This window comes from Chlorocebus sabaeus, chromosome 9 (genome assembly GCF_047675955.1).
Source record: "Chlorocebus sabaeus isolate Y175 chromosome 9, mChlSab1.0.hap1, whole genome shotgun sequence".
NCBI classification, from domain to species: Eukaryota; Metazoa; Chordata; class Mammalia; order Primates; family Cercopithecidae; genus Chlorocebus; species Chlorocebus sabaeus.
Window position 1 is genome coordinate 50,111,453 of NC_132912.1, and position 14,827 is coordinate 50,126,279.

The 14,827-nt window shown below is 45.8% G+C and overlaps 1 protein-coding gene across 1 annotated transcript in view; it reads right to left on the reverse strand.

Moving 5' to 3' along the window:
* LOC103215817 (anthrax toxin receptor-like) overlaps positions 1 to 14,827 on the reverse strand; it is a 45,717-nt gene continuing 30,890 nt past the window's right edge. The window contains 2 exon segments of the mRNA XM_007962542.3: positions 1 to 41; positions 44 to 416. Of these exon segments, the coding sequence (XP_007960733.3) occupies positions 1 to 41; positions 44 to 416 (414 nt within the window).

Sequence of the window (14,827 nt, forward strand, 5' to 3'; positions counted from 1 at the left end):
TTAGAAGTTGGGCTCCGAGGGAGGGAGTGACAGAGGAGGTCTGCAGTGTGCCTGAGCAGCGGGGACAGCAGCGGCAGGATCCTGGAGGGAGGCCTTGAGCACCTAGCAGGGAGGAGGTGGCACCTGGAGGAGCAGGTGACGGGGAGGCACTGCCGGCCGGGTTGAAGGCAGCTCTTTGGGCTGCACAGAGTCTGTGCTTGGGAAAAGTACTCCGGGCTGTGTCTCAGGCAGATCCTTGGGCTGCAGGGAGCCTGTTTGAGGGCGAGGCACTCCCGGCTGTGTCTCAGGCACATCCTTGGGCAGCAGGGAGCCTGTGGTAGGGAAAGGGACTCCTGGCTGTGTGGAAAGCAGATCCTTGGGCAGCAGGGAGCCTGTGCGTATTGGGACTGTGCAAGAGCTAAGCTGAGGTACTTCCCCTGTAGGGAAGAGAAGAGAGAGAAGGTCACTGTGATGCCATTGGAATTGGGCTCAGAAGGCTGCGGCTGCCTGGCTCAAGGGGTGGGGCCAGGACCCATCAGGACCCACAGGGTGGGCCTTGCTGAGCTCCTCCTCTCTCTGGGTGCTGTCTCCAGCCTGGACTCCTCCTTCCAGACTTGGTTCTAGTGTTAAAAGTCCCCTCTGCCTCTCCAGGCAGCCCTGGGTCTCTGACTCTGGACTCCCGCAGCCCTTGGTTGAAATTGTTTGCTTCCGCCTGGCAGCTAGGAGGAGGTCCCAATTACCTCTGTGCCCCAGCATGGCCTGGAAGGCTCTAGTGAGCATGTGGAAGGGATGAGCGCTCACCACAGCCCTCAAGGCTGGCTCCAGGGTCCCTTGGGTGGGTGATGAGCTGAGAAGGCAGCAGCTCCACGGTTCCTTTGGTTTGGGAAGAGGATGATCCAGACCCGTAGGAACAGCTAATTCTGTCTTGCAGAAGCAGCTGCTTTGCTTTCATCTTGGGCACACACCAATGCAGCCAACCCACCACCCACACAGCTGCAAGCCACACAGAGATTGTCGTTGGGTTCGTCTGCGATGCCTGTCTCTCTGCTGGCTTCTTAGGCCAACAATCGGGATAAGCCTGTCTGAAGACTTGATCTGGGCCTTTCTAAAAAGCCCTCAGGGTTACTCTAAGTAAAGTCAAAAGGACTGGGGTTCAGTCTAGCCTCTGACCTCAGGCAAGTCACTCAACCTCTTGGGAATGGCTTTCCCATCTCTCAAATGGGCCCAGCAACACCAAACACGGATTGGTCACCCCAAGTCCATTCCTCCTGTCTTCCTTACTAACGAGACCTGATTTTGTTAAGAGAGGCAATGTGCGCAACAAACCACCAGGGCACATATTCACCTATGTAACAAACCTGCACATCTGCACATGTATCCCAGAACTTAAAATTTAAAAAAAAAAAAAAAAGAGAGGCAAGGTGCTCAGCTGTAAAATGACCTTTTCCCAGTCTCCCTTGCTGAGCAACGTGGCCATGTGAATGCATTCTGGCAATGGAGTATAAACAGGAATTGTTGGGCATTGCTTTAAAGAAGGCTGCTTTCCCTTTTTCCTTCTTCTTCCTGCCTGGAGTATGAGTGTGATGGCTGGAGCTCCAGAAGCTATCTCATAAGCATGAAAGCAAATTGAAAGGTTAGGTTTCCCCAAGGCTGTTCTCTTGGAGCTTAGCAGGCAGGCAAATAGATAACAATCTTTCTCAGAGCCCCTCAGCTCTCCCATTTCTCGATTTGTATAGGCTGTCCTCTGTTTCTGGAATGTTCTTCCTAATGTTGTCTGCCCAGTGAACTGCCGCTCACCTTTTCAGACTCAGCTCCCAAGTGGCCTCCTCCAGGAAGCCCCTTATCCTTGCTCCCAGCTAAAGTGACCACCCTGCTTGGTCTTTCTGGTCCTGTGCTGGCAGAAGGCTGAGCCCGTTGTGGGAATTGCCCCGTCCTTCTAGTTGTGCCTGTCCCTGCTCTGCATGCATGAGGACTGTAACTGCATCCCCTTCCACATCTGTGGCTGGAGGGCTGCAGCAGGCTCCCAGGATGCCGGTGGGCATATGCCACTTCGCCTTGACCTCCCCATCTGTGATGTGGTGCTGACGATACCCACAGACCATGGCAGGAGCAGCAGCCCATCAACGCCTGTGGTTTCCCTGGCGTGGGGCCTGCTCAGCTCCTTCTCCACTCAAGGCCACCCTTCCCAGGCTGTCTGGAATCCCAGGGGTCCCCTGCCAGGCCAGTCTCAGCCTAATGGTCCCCAGGAAACCCTCCATTCCGCACAAGTATTCCCCAGAGCGTGCAGACTTTGAACTTGCTTGAACCTGTCGTTCATGCATAAAGCCTCCCCTTGGGCATGTGAGTGACAAGTGCCTCAAATGCTGGATTCCCTTATGGAGACGGTCTCTCTCTTACTGAGAGGGGCCCTTCACCCCTCTAGGCCCCGTCCTGGGACCTGCCCTTTCCTGCCCCTGCCCTGCTAATCCCCATCCAGGTTGATGCTCACTTTCCCCTTGTGCCCCCTCAGACCCTGTCCTGAGCCACCTGTGTCTGCAGCTGCCTGTCCACCCTCCTCCGTGCCTGATTGGGCTCCTGCTACCTGTTCAGGGATTCAGGCTTCCTTAGTACAACCCAAGTGTGTTAGCCTGCTCTCCCTGGCTCCACCCATCCCCAGATCTAGTCCTCCCGGCACCGTCTTCCCTCCCAGCTCATACCCTCCAGAAATCCTCTGCATTGCTGGCAGGATCCAGTCCCTCCACCCAGCCTGCACGCCAGACCTTCCCCTGCCAGGCTCTTGGGGTCTCCACACCCTGCCTTCAGGCAATCAAATCCCAGCTACTAGAAGAGCTGGCTGTGCCCTGGCACCCTCCCTCACTCCTCTGCCTTGAGGGCTCTGCTCCTTACCTCTCCATGTTGCACATCTAAGCCCAGCCATCCTGAGCCTCAACCTCAGCTCTGACGCTGCCTCTGACAAGCTGCCTTCCTTGAAGGGGAGCACCCTGGTCCCAAAGCCCCAGAGCACTAGAGCTGAGTCTCTTTCTCTTTCTCTTTCTCCAGCCTCTCTCTCTCCTTGCAGCACAGAGTTGGGGTCCCTTCACATAACAGCACCCTCACCCTGCCTGCCCCAGGTCACACACAAAGCTCAAGGCCGAACCCAGAGCAAGAGTGACCAGAGAGTCTGTGGGCTTGGCCCAGACCTCCACCTGGAGACACACAGATGATTTCTCCACCTTTCCTTGGGGCTCAAGAAGGTTCAGCACTGTATTGCACCTACCACTGCCCTCCTGACCATAAGCTGACTGGACCTAGAGAGCAGGTCACTTCATCAGTGCTGGGCCACAGTCCAGGCCTCACAGAGATGGCTTTGTCATGGGGGCTCAAAACCCCACCTCACTCTTCCTGGGCACCACCCAGACTATACGGCCCAGGCAAGATCTTGGCATCTGCTCAGTGCTCTCCTCTGTCCACTCAGGCCTCACCCCCAACCATTTTTCCTCTGAGCAATCCCTGGGGGCAGCCAAGGCCATTGTGTTCACACCCTCTTCTGGCATGGTTAGAAGGCACGGCGGAACCAGAAAGGATAATGCCACTCTCAGAAGGAGGTGGCCCCTCCTCCTGGCACTGCCCACCCAGCCTGGGGGACCTGTGATGATGTTGTGAGGGGCTGCCTCTGTTCATCTTTGTCGGAGGGGGAAGTGCCAGCTATGGGGCTCCAGGGGCCTGCTAACTGCTGTCCACTCGTTTCTCCCTGCCTTCCATCAACCCTGACACCAGTGCTGGGTGAGGGCAGGGGTGAGTCACCCTGCCCAGCCCCTGTTCCTTCCTTTTATTCATCTCTACTCACAGCTATTCCTTCTTTTTATCCATCTCTACTCACATATTGTGAGTCCACTAACATTTTTAATAAGTTACCCTTTTACCATGAAGATGAAAAAAAAAAAAAAACCAAAACACCCAGATGCCTTACAAAGAAAGACCTTCTGATCAGCCAGGTCTTCCTGTGATAAACACCTTTACTCCATGGCCTAAAACTGAGCTTCGAGCCACTGTAAAGGACTTCCCTCACCCAAGGATGAAGCCTCAAGGGTTTACTGAGGAATTTAGAATGGTTCCCTGACCTTAGCCAATTTATTCACATAATATTGGGGCCTGGAGAAGCTAAGAAATGGATGGCAGCAGCAGAATGGGGTGGACCTGAGGAGGATATTAAAGAACCCCGAAAACCCCTGCATGAGAAGGGGTAAAATGAGCTAGAAAAAATGCTGAAAACATTTTACATTCAGGTCCTAAGATCATTCCAGAAAAAATTGACTGGTGCATCATCCAACCCTGCAGACCAAAGCAGGAGGAACCAGTTTCAGATTACAGAACTTGTTAGAAACACTGTTTCTGAAACATTTTGTGCTCAATATAGCAAGGAGTATTTCCTTCAGGGACTGGAATGGCATTAACTGCTGTATTTACAAATGAACTCCATCCTAGGAACTTGGCAGTTCAATTAAAACACATAAGCCAGGATGGAAAGTTACAGACGTGACTGAATTGGTGGCCTTAGCTGAACATTTTGAGAAGACTCTAGAGCAAGAAAAAACCCAAAAGGCTAACAATCTTATGCCTCTCCAATTATAACAGTTACCGGGGCCAAGACCAAAGAGACCTTCTCATTTTTATTTTTAAATCACAAGCAGGAGGTCCAGAATAAGGAATGCCTTACCCCAGGGTAGATGCCTTCATTGCAAACACCCAGGACACTGGGAAAGGAGATTGTTGACTTTTGTCTCAGTCCACCACCAAGCCTCCTCCCTTTAGGCTGAACTGGTTCACCACTAGAGGGGACCCAAGAGATTTTAACGCTCAGGATAATAAAAATAGACAAGGCTCAGGGATTCTTTGGTAAACTGCTCCCCAAAATACCTTTAAATAAACATAGAAAAACAAGACTTAAGCTGGGAATCCTGTGCAATGCTGGTGTATACCATGGTCGCCTTATCCAGCATAAACCCTACTTTAATAAGCCAATGAATCTCTTGGAGTGAAAAGATCATCTCTGTGGTGAGCGTTTCAAATCAAGTTCAAGAGGCTTCCGTATCTGAACCTGTCTAATCAACTTGGGGCTATTTGCAGGAAAATGTACCTTTCTACTATGTAATACTGATCCAGTAAACTTGCCAGGGCAGGACTTTCAAAGTTGAAAGGGCACATACAATTCTCCTCAGAGGGAGAAGCAATCGTAGAGATTCCTGAGTCTCCTGAACCAGAACGGTTGTGCTCTCTAAAGACAAATCAATAAGATCAAAACTCAGGCCCATAACGAAACACCTTTCTAAAACCCCGGAATATTTATGGGTCTCTACCTCAAATGATAGAGAAAGAATTAAAAGTGTGGAGTCTATAAAAGTCCAAACTGGTCATTCTAAGTCTTTCCTTAAATTACTGCAATATACACTAAAACCTAATGAAATTAAAGGGCTCTCAACAATTGTAGGAGACTTAACTAACCTCGGATTTAGAGTTCCACGTATCAGTCTTTGTTAACACTTCCATCCTTCCAGTTAAAAAACCAAATGAATGAGGTTGAAGATTTGTTCAAGATCTATAGCTAATTAATAAAATTATAATACCAAGATTTCCCATAGTCCCAAATTCAAATACTTTATTATCTAATGTACCCACTGATTTAAAGTAGTTCATGGTAATAGACCTCCGCTCAGACTTCTTTAGCATTCCAGTTCATAAACAGAGTCAACATTTGTTTGCTTTCACTCGGAAAAATCAGCAGTACACCCAGCCTTTTCTATTTTTCCCAGGCATTGCCTCAGTACTTAATAACCCTACAGTCTTCTGGACATTCTGCTGTTACTCAGTATGTAGATGACCTGTTATGCTCTCCCGCTCAACAGTGTTCTGAAATTGACTCAATTTACCTTTTATAGCAACTCACACATAAAGGTCACAAGGCCTTGATGGAAAAACTTCAATTTTCAAGAGAAAAAGTTCACTATTTGGGACATGACTTGACTGCTGATGGGATTTCCCTCTCGCCTGGGAGAATTAAAAACTATTCAACGTTTTCCTTGGCCTGGAACCGAAAGACATTTAAGAGGTTTTCTTGGACTCACAGGACATTGAGGATCCTGGGTCCCAAATTTTCCCTGAATCGCCTCACCAGTGTTTTAGCTCACTAGAAATGCAGTATGGGAATCTTTACCTTGGAAAGACAGTCCAGGCTTTTAACCATGAAATTGGCCTTATGACAGCCTCCAGCTTCAGGACCTCCAGACTATGCTAAACCTTTTACCTTGGTTGTTCATGAACACAACAATCAGGTATTGGAAGTTCCTACTCAAGAACATGGGGGAAACATAGGCCCACTGCATATTCCAGCCTGCAGTTAAACCCAGTAGTTAGGGCATATTCGAATCATTTAAAAGCAGTAGTAGCAGCAGCCAAGTTGGAAGCTTCATCTGAGCTGGTTTTAGGGAATGAACTCAATTCACAAGTCCAACATGCTGTGAAAAGTCTATTAAATTTCAAACAAACACAGCATTTTTCAGCAAGCCAGTTAGCATCTTATGAAATTCTTCCTCCTGTCTTCTAATCTCCATCTAAAATGCTGCAACTTACTTAAGCCTGCTATTTTATTAACTCCACCTGACTCCGGTGATGACCACATTGTGTAAGTGCAGTATTGGAAACAGTGGCCTCTTGTGTTGATTTACGAGACAGTACATCGGCTAATCCTGAGTTGTTGTTTTTTTGTTCATAGGTCCTATGCCAAAAACTCAAAAGAAAATATCAGGCAGGATATGCCATTACCACCCAAAATGAGCTAATAGAGGAGGGAACTCTTCCTCAACTGAAGTCAGCTCAACCCACAGGTTTTTTGCTCTCACCCAAGCCTGTCCTACAGCTAAGGACAAGTCAGTAAATATTTACCCAAATAGAAGAGTAGTACATGATTTTGGCATGTTATGGAAACAACAAAAGTTTCTTACTTCTAGTGGGATCCCCATTAAAAAAAACAGACTCCAAGTTGATAAACTCCTTTCTGCTACCTGGTTACCATCAGAGATGGCCATTATTAAGATCAAAGCTCATGCCTGTAAAACTGAACCTGAACATAAAAGGAATGCTCTAGAAGATATTTATGCCAAATCAGCTAGTGCTGAAACTGTTAGGATATACAATTAATTAACTCCGTAAGATTGATCCAAGTCAATTCCCTCATGATGACCTACTCAATAAACACTGCAGTGCACTTGATTTGGAAAAACAAATTTGGTATCTAAAGGATGTAAATTCAATGTTAAGCATAGACTCACAGAGGGCTCAGCTGGCTGCCTGGCCCTTCCTGAGTCTTTGAAGCTTCTATTATTAAAAGCTCTGCATTCCACAACTTGTTCTGAAACAGAATCCACGTTATGAAAAAATATTGGTGGGATGACTGTTTCAAAATTGCTAAAATGGTTTATAATCAATGTTTGGTTTGTCAAACTCATAATCCTGCAAAAACAGTAAAAACTTCAGGTAGTATATTTTCGCCACTTGATGGACTTTTTTTTTTTTTTTTTTTTTTTGAGACAGAGTCTCACTCTATCACCTGGGCTGGAGTGCAGTGGCATGATCTCGGCTCACTGCAACCTCCGCTTCCCAGGTTCAAGTGATTCTCCTGCCTCAGCCTCCTGAGTAGCTGGGACTACAGGCACACACCACCACACCTGGCTAATTTTTTTATATTTTTAGTAGAGACGGAGTTTCACCATATTGGCCAGACTGGTCTCAAACTCCTGACCTCGTGATCCACCCGCCTTTTGAGCACTTACAGATGGACTTCATTCAGTTGCCAACCTTAACGGGCTATCAGTATGTCCTTGTAGCAGTTTGTATGTTTTCTGGTTGAGTAAAGGCTTTCCCATGTGGGAAAGCTGATGCAATGACAATAGCCAAGAAATTATCAGAAAAAAAATGTGTTTCCTTCTGGCAACTTGCTGGAGAAATCTCCAGCAATAAGGAAACTCATTTTACTGGGCAAGTTATAAAGCACTTCAATAAGATATATGGACATGATGGCACTATCATTATCCTTAGCCCTCTGTCTTCTGGAAAAGCTGAAAGAACAAATGACATCTTAAAACTAAAAATGACAAAGTTAACTGAGTCAATTGGGTTGCCTTGGCCAAAGGTACTATCATTGGCTTTGATGATAATCAGATTCGCTCCTACCGGAAAACATAAGTTGATACCTTGTGAAACAGTCACTGGAAGACATATGCTCCTAGTAACAGAACCGCATGCCTCTCCCACTCTCCTAAACTCTGATATGCCTAAAGCTGGAAGGCTTTAATGCATTATGTCAAAGTGTATTCTCACCAGGTAAAGGAAGCTTTTTATGGTGCACTAACTGAGGATAATGAAGCCCTTATTGGTCGAGAATCTGTAACTTGGATCTTCTGGAAATGACATCAGAGGAAAATTGCTTTGAACCTCACTGGAAGGGACCATACCAAGTCCTTGTCACCACCCACACTGCAGTGAGGCTTCAGGGACTTGGACCTCGGGTCCACATTTCATAACTCAGAAAGGCCCCTTTAGACTCTTGGGACTGTATATCTTTAAGGTAAACCTGATGAGAGAAATTTCTCATCAGAAGCAGACAACGTCCTAGAAATGGACAACTTTTCAAAGATCATAAATTAAGATTTCTCTGACATCATGGAAACCTTAAGCTTTTGTCTTTCCCCCTCATTTCCTGCTGTCCTAATCCTTTCCTTTTCTCTACAAGAAAATTCATGGGACCATAATCAGTGGATGGCTTTAGCTCAAGCTTCTGCTCCAGCATAAAACCCGAGCAATTGGGTTTGTGGGCTAAAACCAAAAAAATGAAGAAACAATTCCATTAATGCCAGTGTTGCTCTATGTTCCCAAAGAGAATCACCCTGAAACTCCAAAGGAAGAGTGGAAAGTTATCCTTGATACACTAAACATCACTGCTACTCGCTTTTCTGCACTTGCTAGAAACAACACTCTAACATTTCCAATTAACAACCTGATTGTTACCAAATATAGAAAACCTATTCAAGTAATACCTGCAAAAGGTATATTTGGCTTCCAGGCACTAGTCTCTCAAGGTCTGAGAATTACCTATATGGGTACAAGTAATTGCTTGTATAATGTCACCAGATTAAATTCAGTAGGGTACTTTTTAAAAACTAAATGTGGTTATATACCTTTACAGCATATTGTAAAGGAAGTACAAAAAAAGAGAACTTCTTTTTATGCAGACTAATGGGCAAACAATTTTTTTTTGAGACAAAGTCTCCCTCTGTACCCCATGCTGGAGTGCAGTGGCATGATCTTGGTTCACTACAACCTCTGCCTTCTGGGTTCTAGCAATTCTCATGCCTCAGTCTCCCAAGAACCTGGAATTACAGGCATGTGCCACCACACTCAGCTAATTTTTGTATTTTTGGTAGAGATGGGATTTTGACATGTTGGCCAGGCTGGTCTCAAACTCCTGGCCTCAAGCAATCTGCCCACCTCAGCCTTCCAAAGTGCTGGGATTATAGGAGTGAGCCACCGTGCCGGGCCATGGGTGAACAAATTTAACAAACCCTTGCTCAAATACAACTAAGTAGCCCACTTTTCCAACCCCTAAGGGCCTATATTGAGTCAGCAGAGAATCTGCTTATTCCATTCTGCTGAACCCCTGGGAGGTCTGCCTGGCTATAAAATTTAAGAATTTTCCCAGTTTAATGATTAGCTCTAAATTTCATGCAGTGGGTTCCCCACTACCAGAAAGAGTGAGGCCCCAGGAAACCAACTGAAATCTTTCCTCAGTAGAAACTATCTCCTCTTTGTCTGTTTCGAAGTTGGTGCTAACTTCAGTTATTGACTGTTTTTGCTTCTGATCACAGGAGCTATCAGGGGAACTTCCATGGGAAGGTATTGGAAAGGCAGGAGTTAGCCATATCAAATAGCCAGATGTGAACCATGGGTAAAAGTCATACTCCAAAAGAGAGATGATGACATATGCATTCACATGGAACATCATGCAGCTTCAGATCTCCTTTTTGCTACAGTTGAGGGCTTGTGTTTGGTACTGAACACAAGTGAATGTTGTACCTATCTCTCCTCGGATCTTGTTACTACAGAAAGTTTAATTTACAAGGTGGCTGGTATTACTGTTTTCTTGGACTCTGCCACCAAATACATTAAGAAAATCTCTCAAGAGAAAGGAGCACATAATATGTTCATGGGAGCAACTGACAGTTGGTTTGCGGGCATCCTGAATGGTGGATGACAAACTTGGGTTTTCTAATCTTTATATTTATTCTAGTGACTTTCCAGGCTACCATGCTTCTGTTACCAGGCTAACAACAAAGTTGAATGCCTCTATAAATCAGGCCATTTTACAGTGAATTATGGCCTGTACATCCTGAACAAAGACTATGACCAATCGACTGAAATACCGTTGAGCTGCCTGTACTGCCTGAACCATGACTTGATTGATTTGGGACAGTTTGCTTCATAAGAAATATTGTTAAGGAGTTCACTTTGGTCTTTGGATATCATCCTCTTTGTAGTCATCCTAATAGTCCCTGTGGTCCACTGTACCCTCTGAAACCTTCGATGTTTTGTATGCAACCATCCATTGAGCATAAGTGGTCTCACTTCCACTAAGTCAGCAACGGCAGACAAAAGTATTGAACTGGCATGATGTTGTGACTTGTGAATTCCATGCTGAGATCAAATAACTCATTTATGATGGTGACAGAGAGTGGCATCAATGCCCAAAGTTTTGGTCAACCTCTCCAAATTGAGAGGCCTCTCAAAAGAGTGAAATTGTTAAATAAAACTAAAATTTGGCCTGAGAAAGCCTCCATACTCACATATTTGAATTCTCACATATGAACACAACCTAACTCAGTACCTAAAAAACTGAAAACCCAACTGCAGAGTGTGCTTCTGTAACAGGAGCTGAGCCTCGGCCATTCACAGCAGCCACACTTCAGCCACTCACAGCAGCCAACTGTTCAAATGAGAAGGACACACAGAGCTGTCGCCAATTCCGCTGTTTCCGTACCTCAGTTCCCTTTTCTCTACGCTGTTTTGCCTTCTCTGTTCAGAAATCTTATTTGACCCTGTGGTAGCCCTGAAACCTCTCTGAGTCTGTCCTGACCCTGGGGGCTGCCCTATTTGGAATCATGTTTTGTTTTTTTGGGCTCAACTAAACTCTGTTACATTTAATTTATGTTTATGTCAAACAATCCTTAAACATCCATAAGTGCACTTGAGCTCACCTGCATACACACTGTCAGTACCAGGGGCTACCACCACAGCCACACATTCTATGTATTCCAGGGAGTGTTTGCGCGATTCGGGTCCATTATTTTATCAGCCTCTCATTTTTCATTATTTTAAATTTTGGAGCTTAATGTTTAACATTGGATAAGGCAAATCTTCTCTCACTGCTTTTCTGTATTAAAAATTCCTTAATGATTCTTAACTGTCTTTTTTTTTTTTCAAGTGAACTTGTCATTTTGATCAAATTCCCTAAAAATATTTCATTACAATTTTCACTAAAATAACATATTAAGCTCATGAATTCCTCTGGGGAAAGTTGACATTGCACTCTAGATTTTTATATTTTCAAAATTTTCTTGTACCAATAAGTAAGGTTTTATGGTTTCTTTTCATCATGGTCAGTACATTTGTGTTACACTTACACATAGGTATTACGTTTTTTGTGGCTGTTGTAAAGAGAAAGTAATCTTTCATGTTTATTTCCACCTCCTTTGTTTCTACTTATTTATTGCAAAACATTCCAGTAAAAACTTAACCACAATAATTCCAGACCTAGTGTTTACCCACTGCTGAGGGATCCCCTTGATTTCCTCTGGAGCAGGACCCAGGGCACTAACACTGAGGCCACCTCCTCTCCTCGGCCCCAGCCTATCCCAGGGAGCGCTAAGGTATGGGTCTGCACTTGCACTGATGGAGAGGAGCAGGGTTGGGTGCCTCACAGTAGAGGAGACCTCCAGGTAACTGCCCCCTGAATCCGTGGGGTAAGTGTAAGGCGATGAGGAGGTTCCTGGAGTTTGAGAGGATCTCCTTCCTCACTTCCTCTCTACTGATTGCAGATATCTAAGCCAGCAACTGATCACTTCTCACATCAGCTCAACCACTCTAAGGTGAAGGGACATTTCCTGAAGTGATTGGCAAACAATCAGAAACCTTAATTGCCAGTGCTTTGGAGTTTTGGCTCAATCTTTGGATTTCCTGATTATGTTACAGAAGTGTGTGTGTGTGTGTGTGTGTGTGTGTGTGTGTGTGTGTGTGTGTTGGGGTGGAGGGGTGGAGGGGTGGTGCTGAGGAGTTGAAGGAAAGCTTGCTGTAATTGCAATACCAAAGTTATGATCTGAAACTTTCCCAAAAAGCACTGGCTTCAAAAACGGCTGCAAGCTGGGATTCCTGGACAGTTGGAGGCCACAGCCAGCCTGGCTTTGCCACACCTGTCCCTTGGTCTAGCGCCCTCCATGGGCACATGATCAGGAGGAGAACTCAGGAGCTCCATGGTCATGAATGCATCCTAAGGCCCGTCTGCATTAAGCTCCAATTGTTACCCAGAACAACTCTCCCAGCAAACGTGAGCACGAATTTAGAAGGAGGTCTGCAAGTGACAGTGTGAAATCAAGATAATAATATTCACAAATGTGTCATGTGTAAATTTCAGTAAATCCTCATCAGAAGCTGTCGATAGTTTCTTAGAAATCATGACTTCCAGTGAAGCAGGGTACAAGAAAACCAACTGGATCATAGATTAATTGAAACTAGAAATTTAAGGTCCTGTGGCATATATCTAGTCATGAAGACATCATCAAACTTCTAAACAAAAACCAAAATGCTGCTAATATTAAACATTGACATAAATGTGAGCTATACATACCTTTAAGAAAAGTTAATAAAAGCAAATAACATAATTATTTACTCAGTTATTCCAGCTTAGGGTCGCAGGAGGCTGGAGCCTGTCCCATCAGCTCAGGGTGCAAGGTGGGAACTAACCCTGGACAGGATGTCATGTCCTTGCACGTGCACTCACACACCTGCACACTCACACTGAGCCCATAGAGACACGTCAATCCACCTGATGTGCACATCTGTGGGATGTAAGCGGAAACTGAAGTACCCAGAAAAATTCCCTGCAGCCATGGGAACAACATGCAAACTCCACACAGACATTGACATCAGCCGGGAATGGATTTTTTTTCTGATCAGCATCATCATTTCTCGTGTTCATATGACGTTGAATGAAATGTTATTTGAGGACCTTCTATGTGACATTTTGCACTGAAGAGAGAGATGCATTTGCAGGTGTTTCCATAGATCACTCTGATAGCAGGACATGGGGTGGAATCCGACTCAGACATGAGCCTCCCCTTGGGTCAGTTCATAGCCCAGCTCTACCACTCAATGATCCTGCCATGTTGAGCCTATCACTAAACATCAGAGCCTCGGTGTCCACAGCTGTGAAATGCGGACAGTAGTGACTACCTTGCAGGACAGAGAGGTGGCCATGCACACAGTAAGGACCTGGAACCAGGCTGTTGGATGCTTGTCCTATTGCTTCCTGGTTGTGTGACCCTGGGTAGGTTACCTAACTTTGTAAGGCCTCTAGCTTCCACCCCACAATAGAGTTATGGCATATGTTAGTTTGTGGAATATACTTGCAACAGTGTCTGGCCCACCTTAAGATTGGGTATGAATGGCAGCTATGAGTCCTCTGGGTGTTGTGAGAATGAAATGAGATCCAGTTTCTAAAGGGCTTCCTGCTGTGGTGTGCACACGAATTAAACTCACTGGAAAGGCTGTTATATCATTGTGGGCACTGCATTTGGTGACAGAGGGTAAGGTTTCACATTATTAGCCTGACTTTCCTGATGGATCTAGCAATACTGTTTCCCAGTAACATAATGAGCATCCACAGGATAAGGTGAAGGAGGATCGTCAGCATGGATGGGAGGTAGAGTTTGACTCAAGAGCCTCGGAGTCTTGCTGCTGCATTTTGTATGAGTGTGTAGTGGGGATGGCCTGGAAGAGGACACTATCAAAAAATTTATTCAAGGAACTGAAGGTGATAAACCAGAGAGACACACTCAATTTAAAAAAAAAAAAAAAAAATTGAAAGTAAACAAGACTGACTGCTTTTGCCACCAAAAAAAAAAAAAAAAAAAAAAAAGCTGAGGTTTTTGGTAAACTGAGCCTTTGAGAATTTCCTGCATTATTATGTGCCGAAATACAAAGATGTTTGGGTTTGCCGAAACCAGCAACTAAACAAGGTTTTAAAGGGCAGCATCTCCTCTAAATTCAACAGCACACTCATACAAAATGCAGCAGCAAGACTCCGAGACTCTTGAATCAAACTCTACCTTCCATCCATGCTGACGATTCTCCTTCACCTTATCCTGTGGATGCTCATCAATGTCCTGAGCTCACCACACCCCCAGGACAGCCCACAATGCCAAGTCAGGAAGAGGAGTTTGGAAACAGCATCCCCACAAGGCCGGGGCATGGACGGAGAAAGAGGCATGCACTGGTTCTCTCAGGATCCCCCACACTGCTGAGGGCCTGAGTGAGTCTCTGTCTGAGGGGAGATCCTGGAAGAGGGGTGCGCAGCACACAGGTGGCCTCTTCACTCTGCCGTGAAGAGACAGACAGCCTACGCCCGTCCTGGGCAGGACGTCTCACTGATGCCTCCACAGCCCTGCAGTTGCAGTTGGGCTGCCTGGCTGGGGCCGAGTCACCCTCCCAAGTCTGGTCTCCAGCGTTTCTCCCTGAGATGCACTCTCTCTCCTCCAGCCTCAGGGCT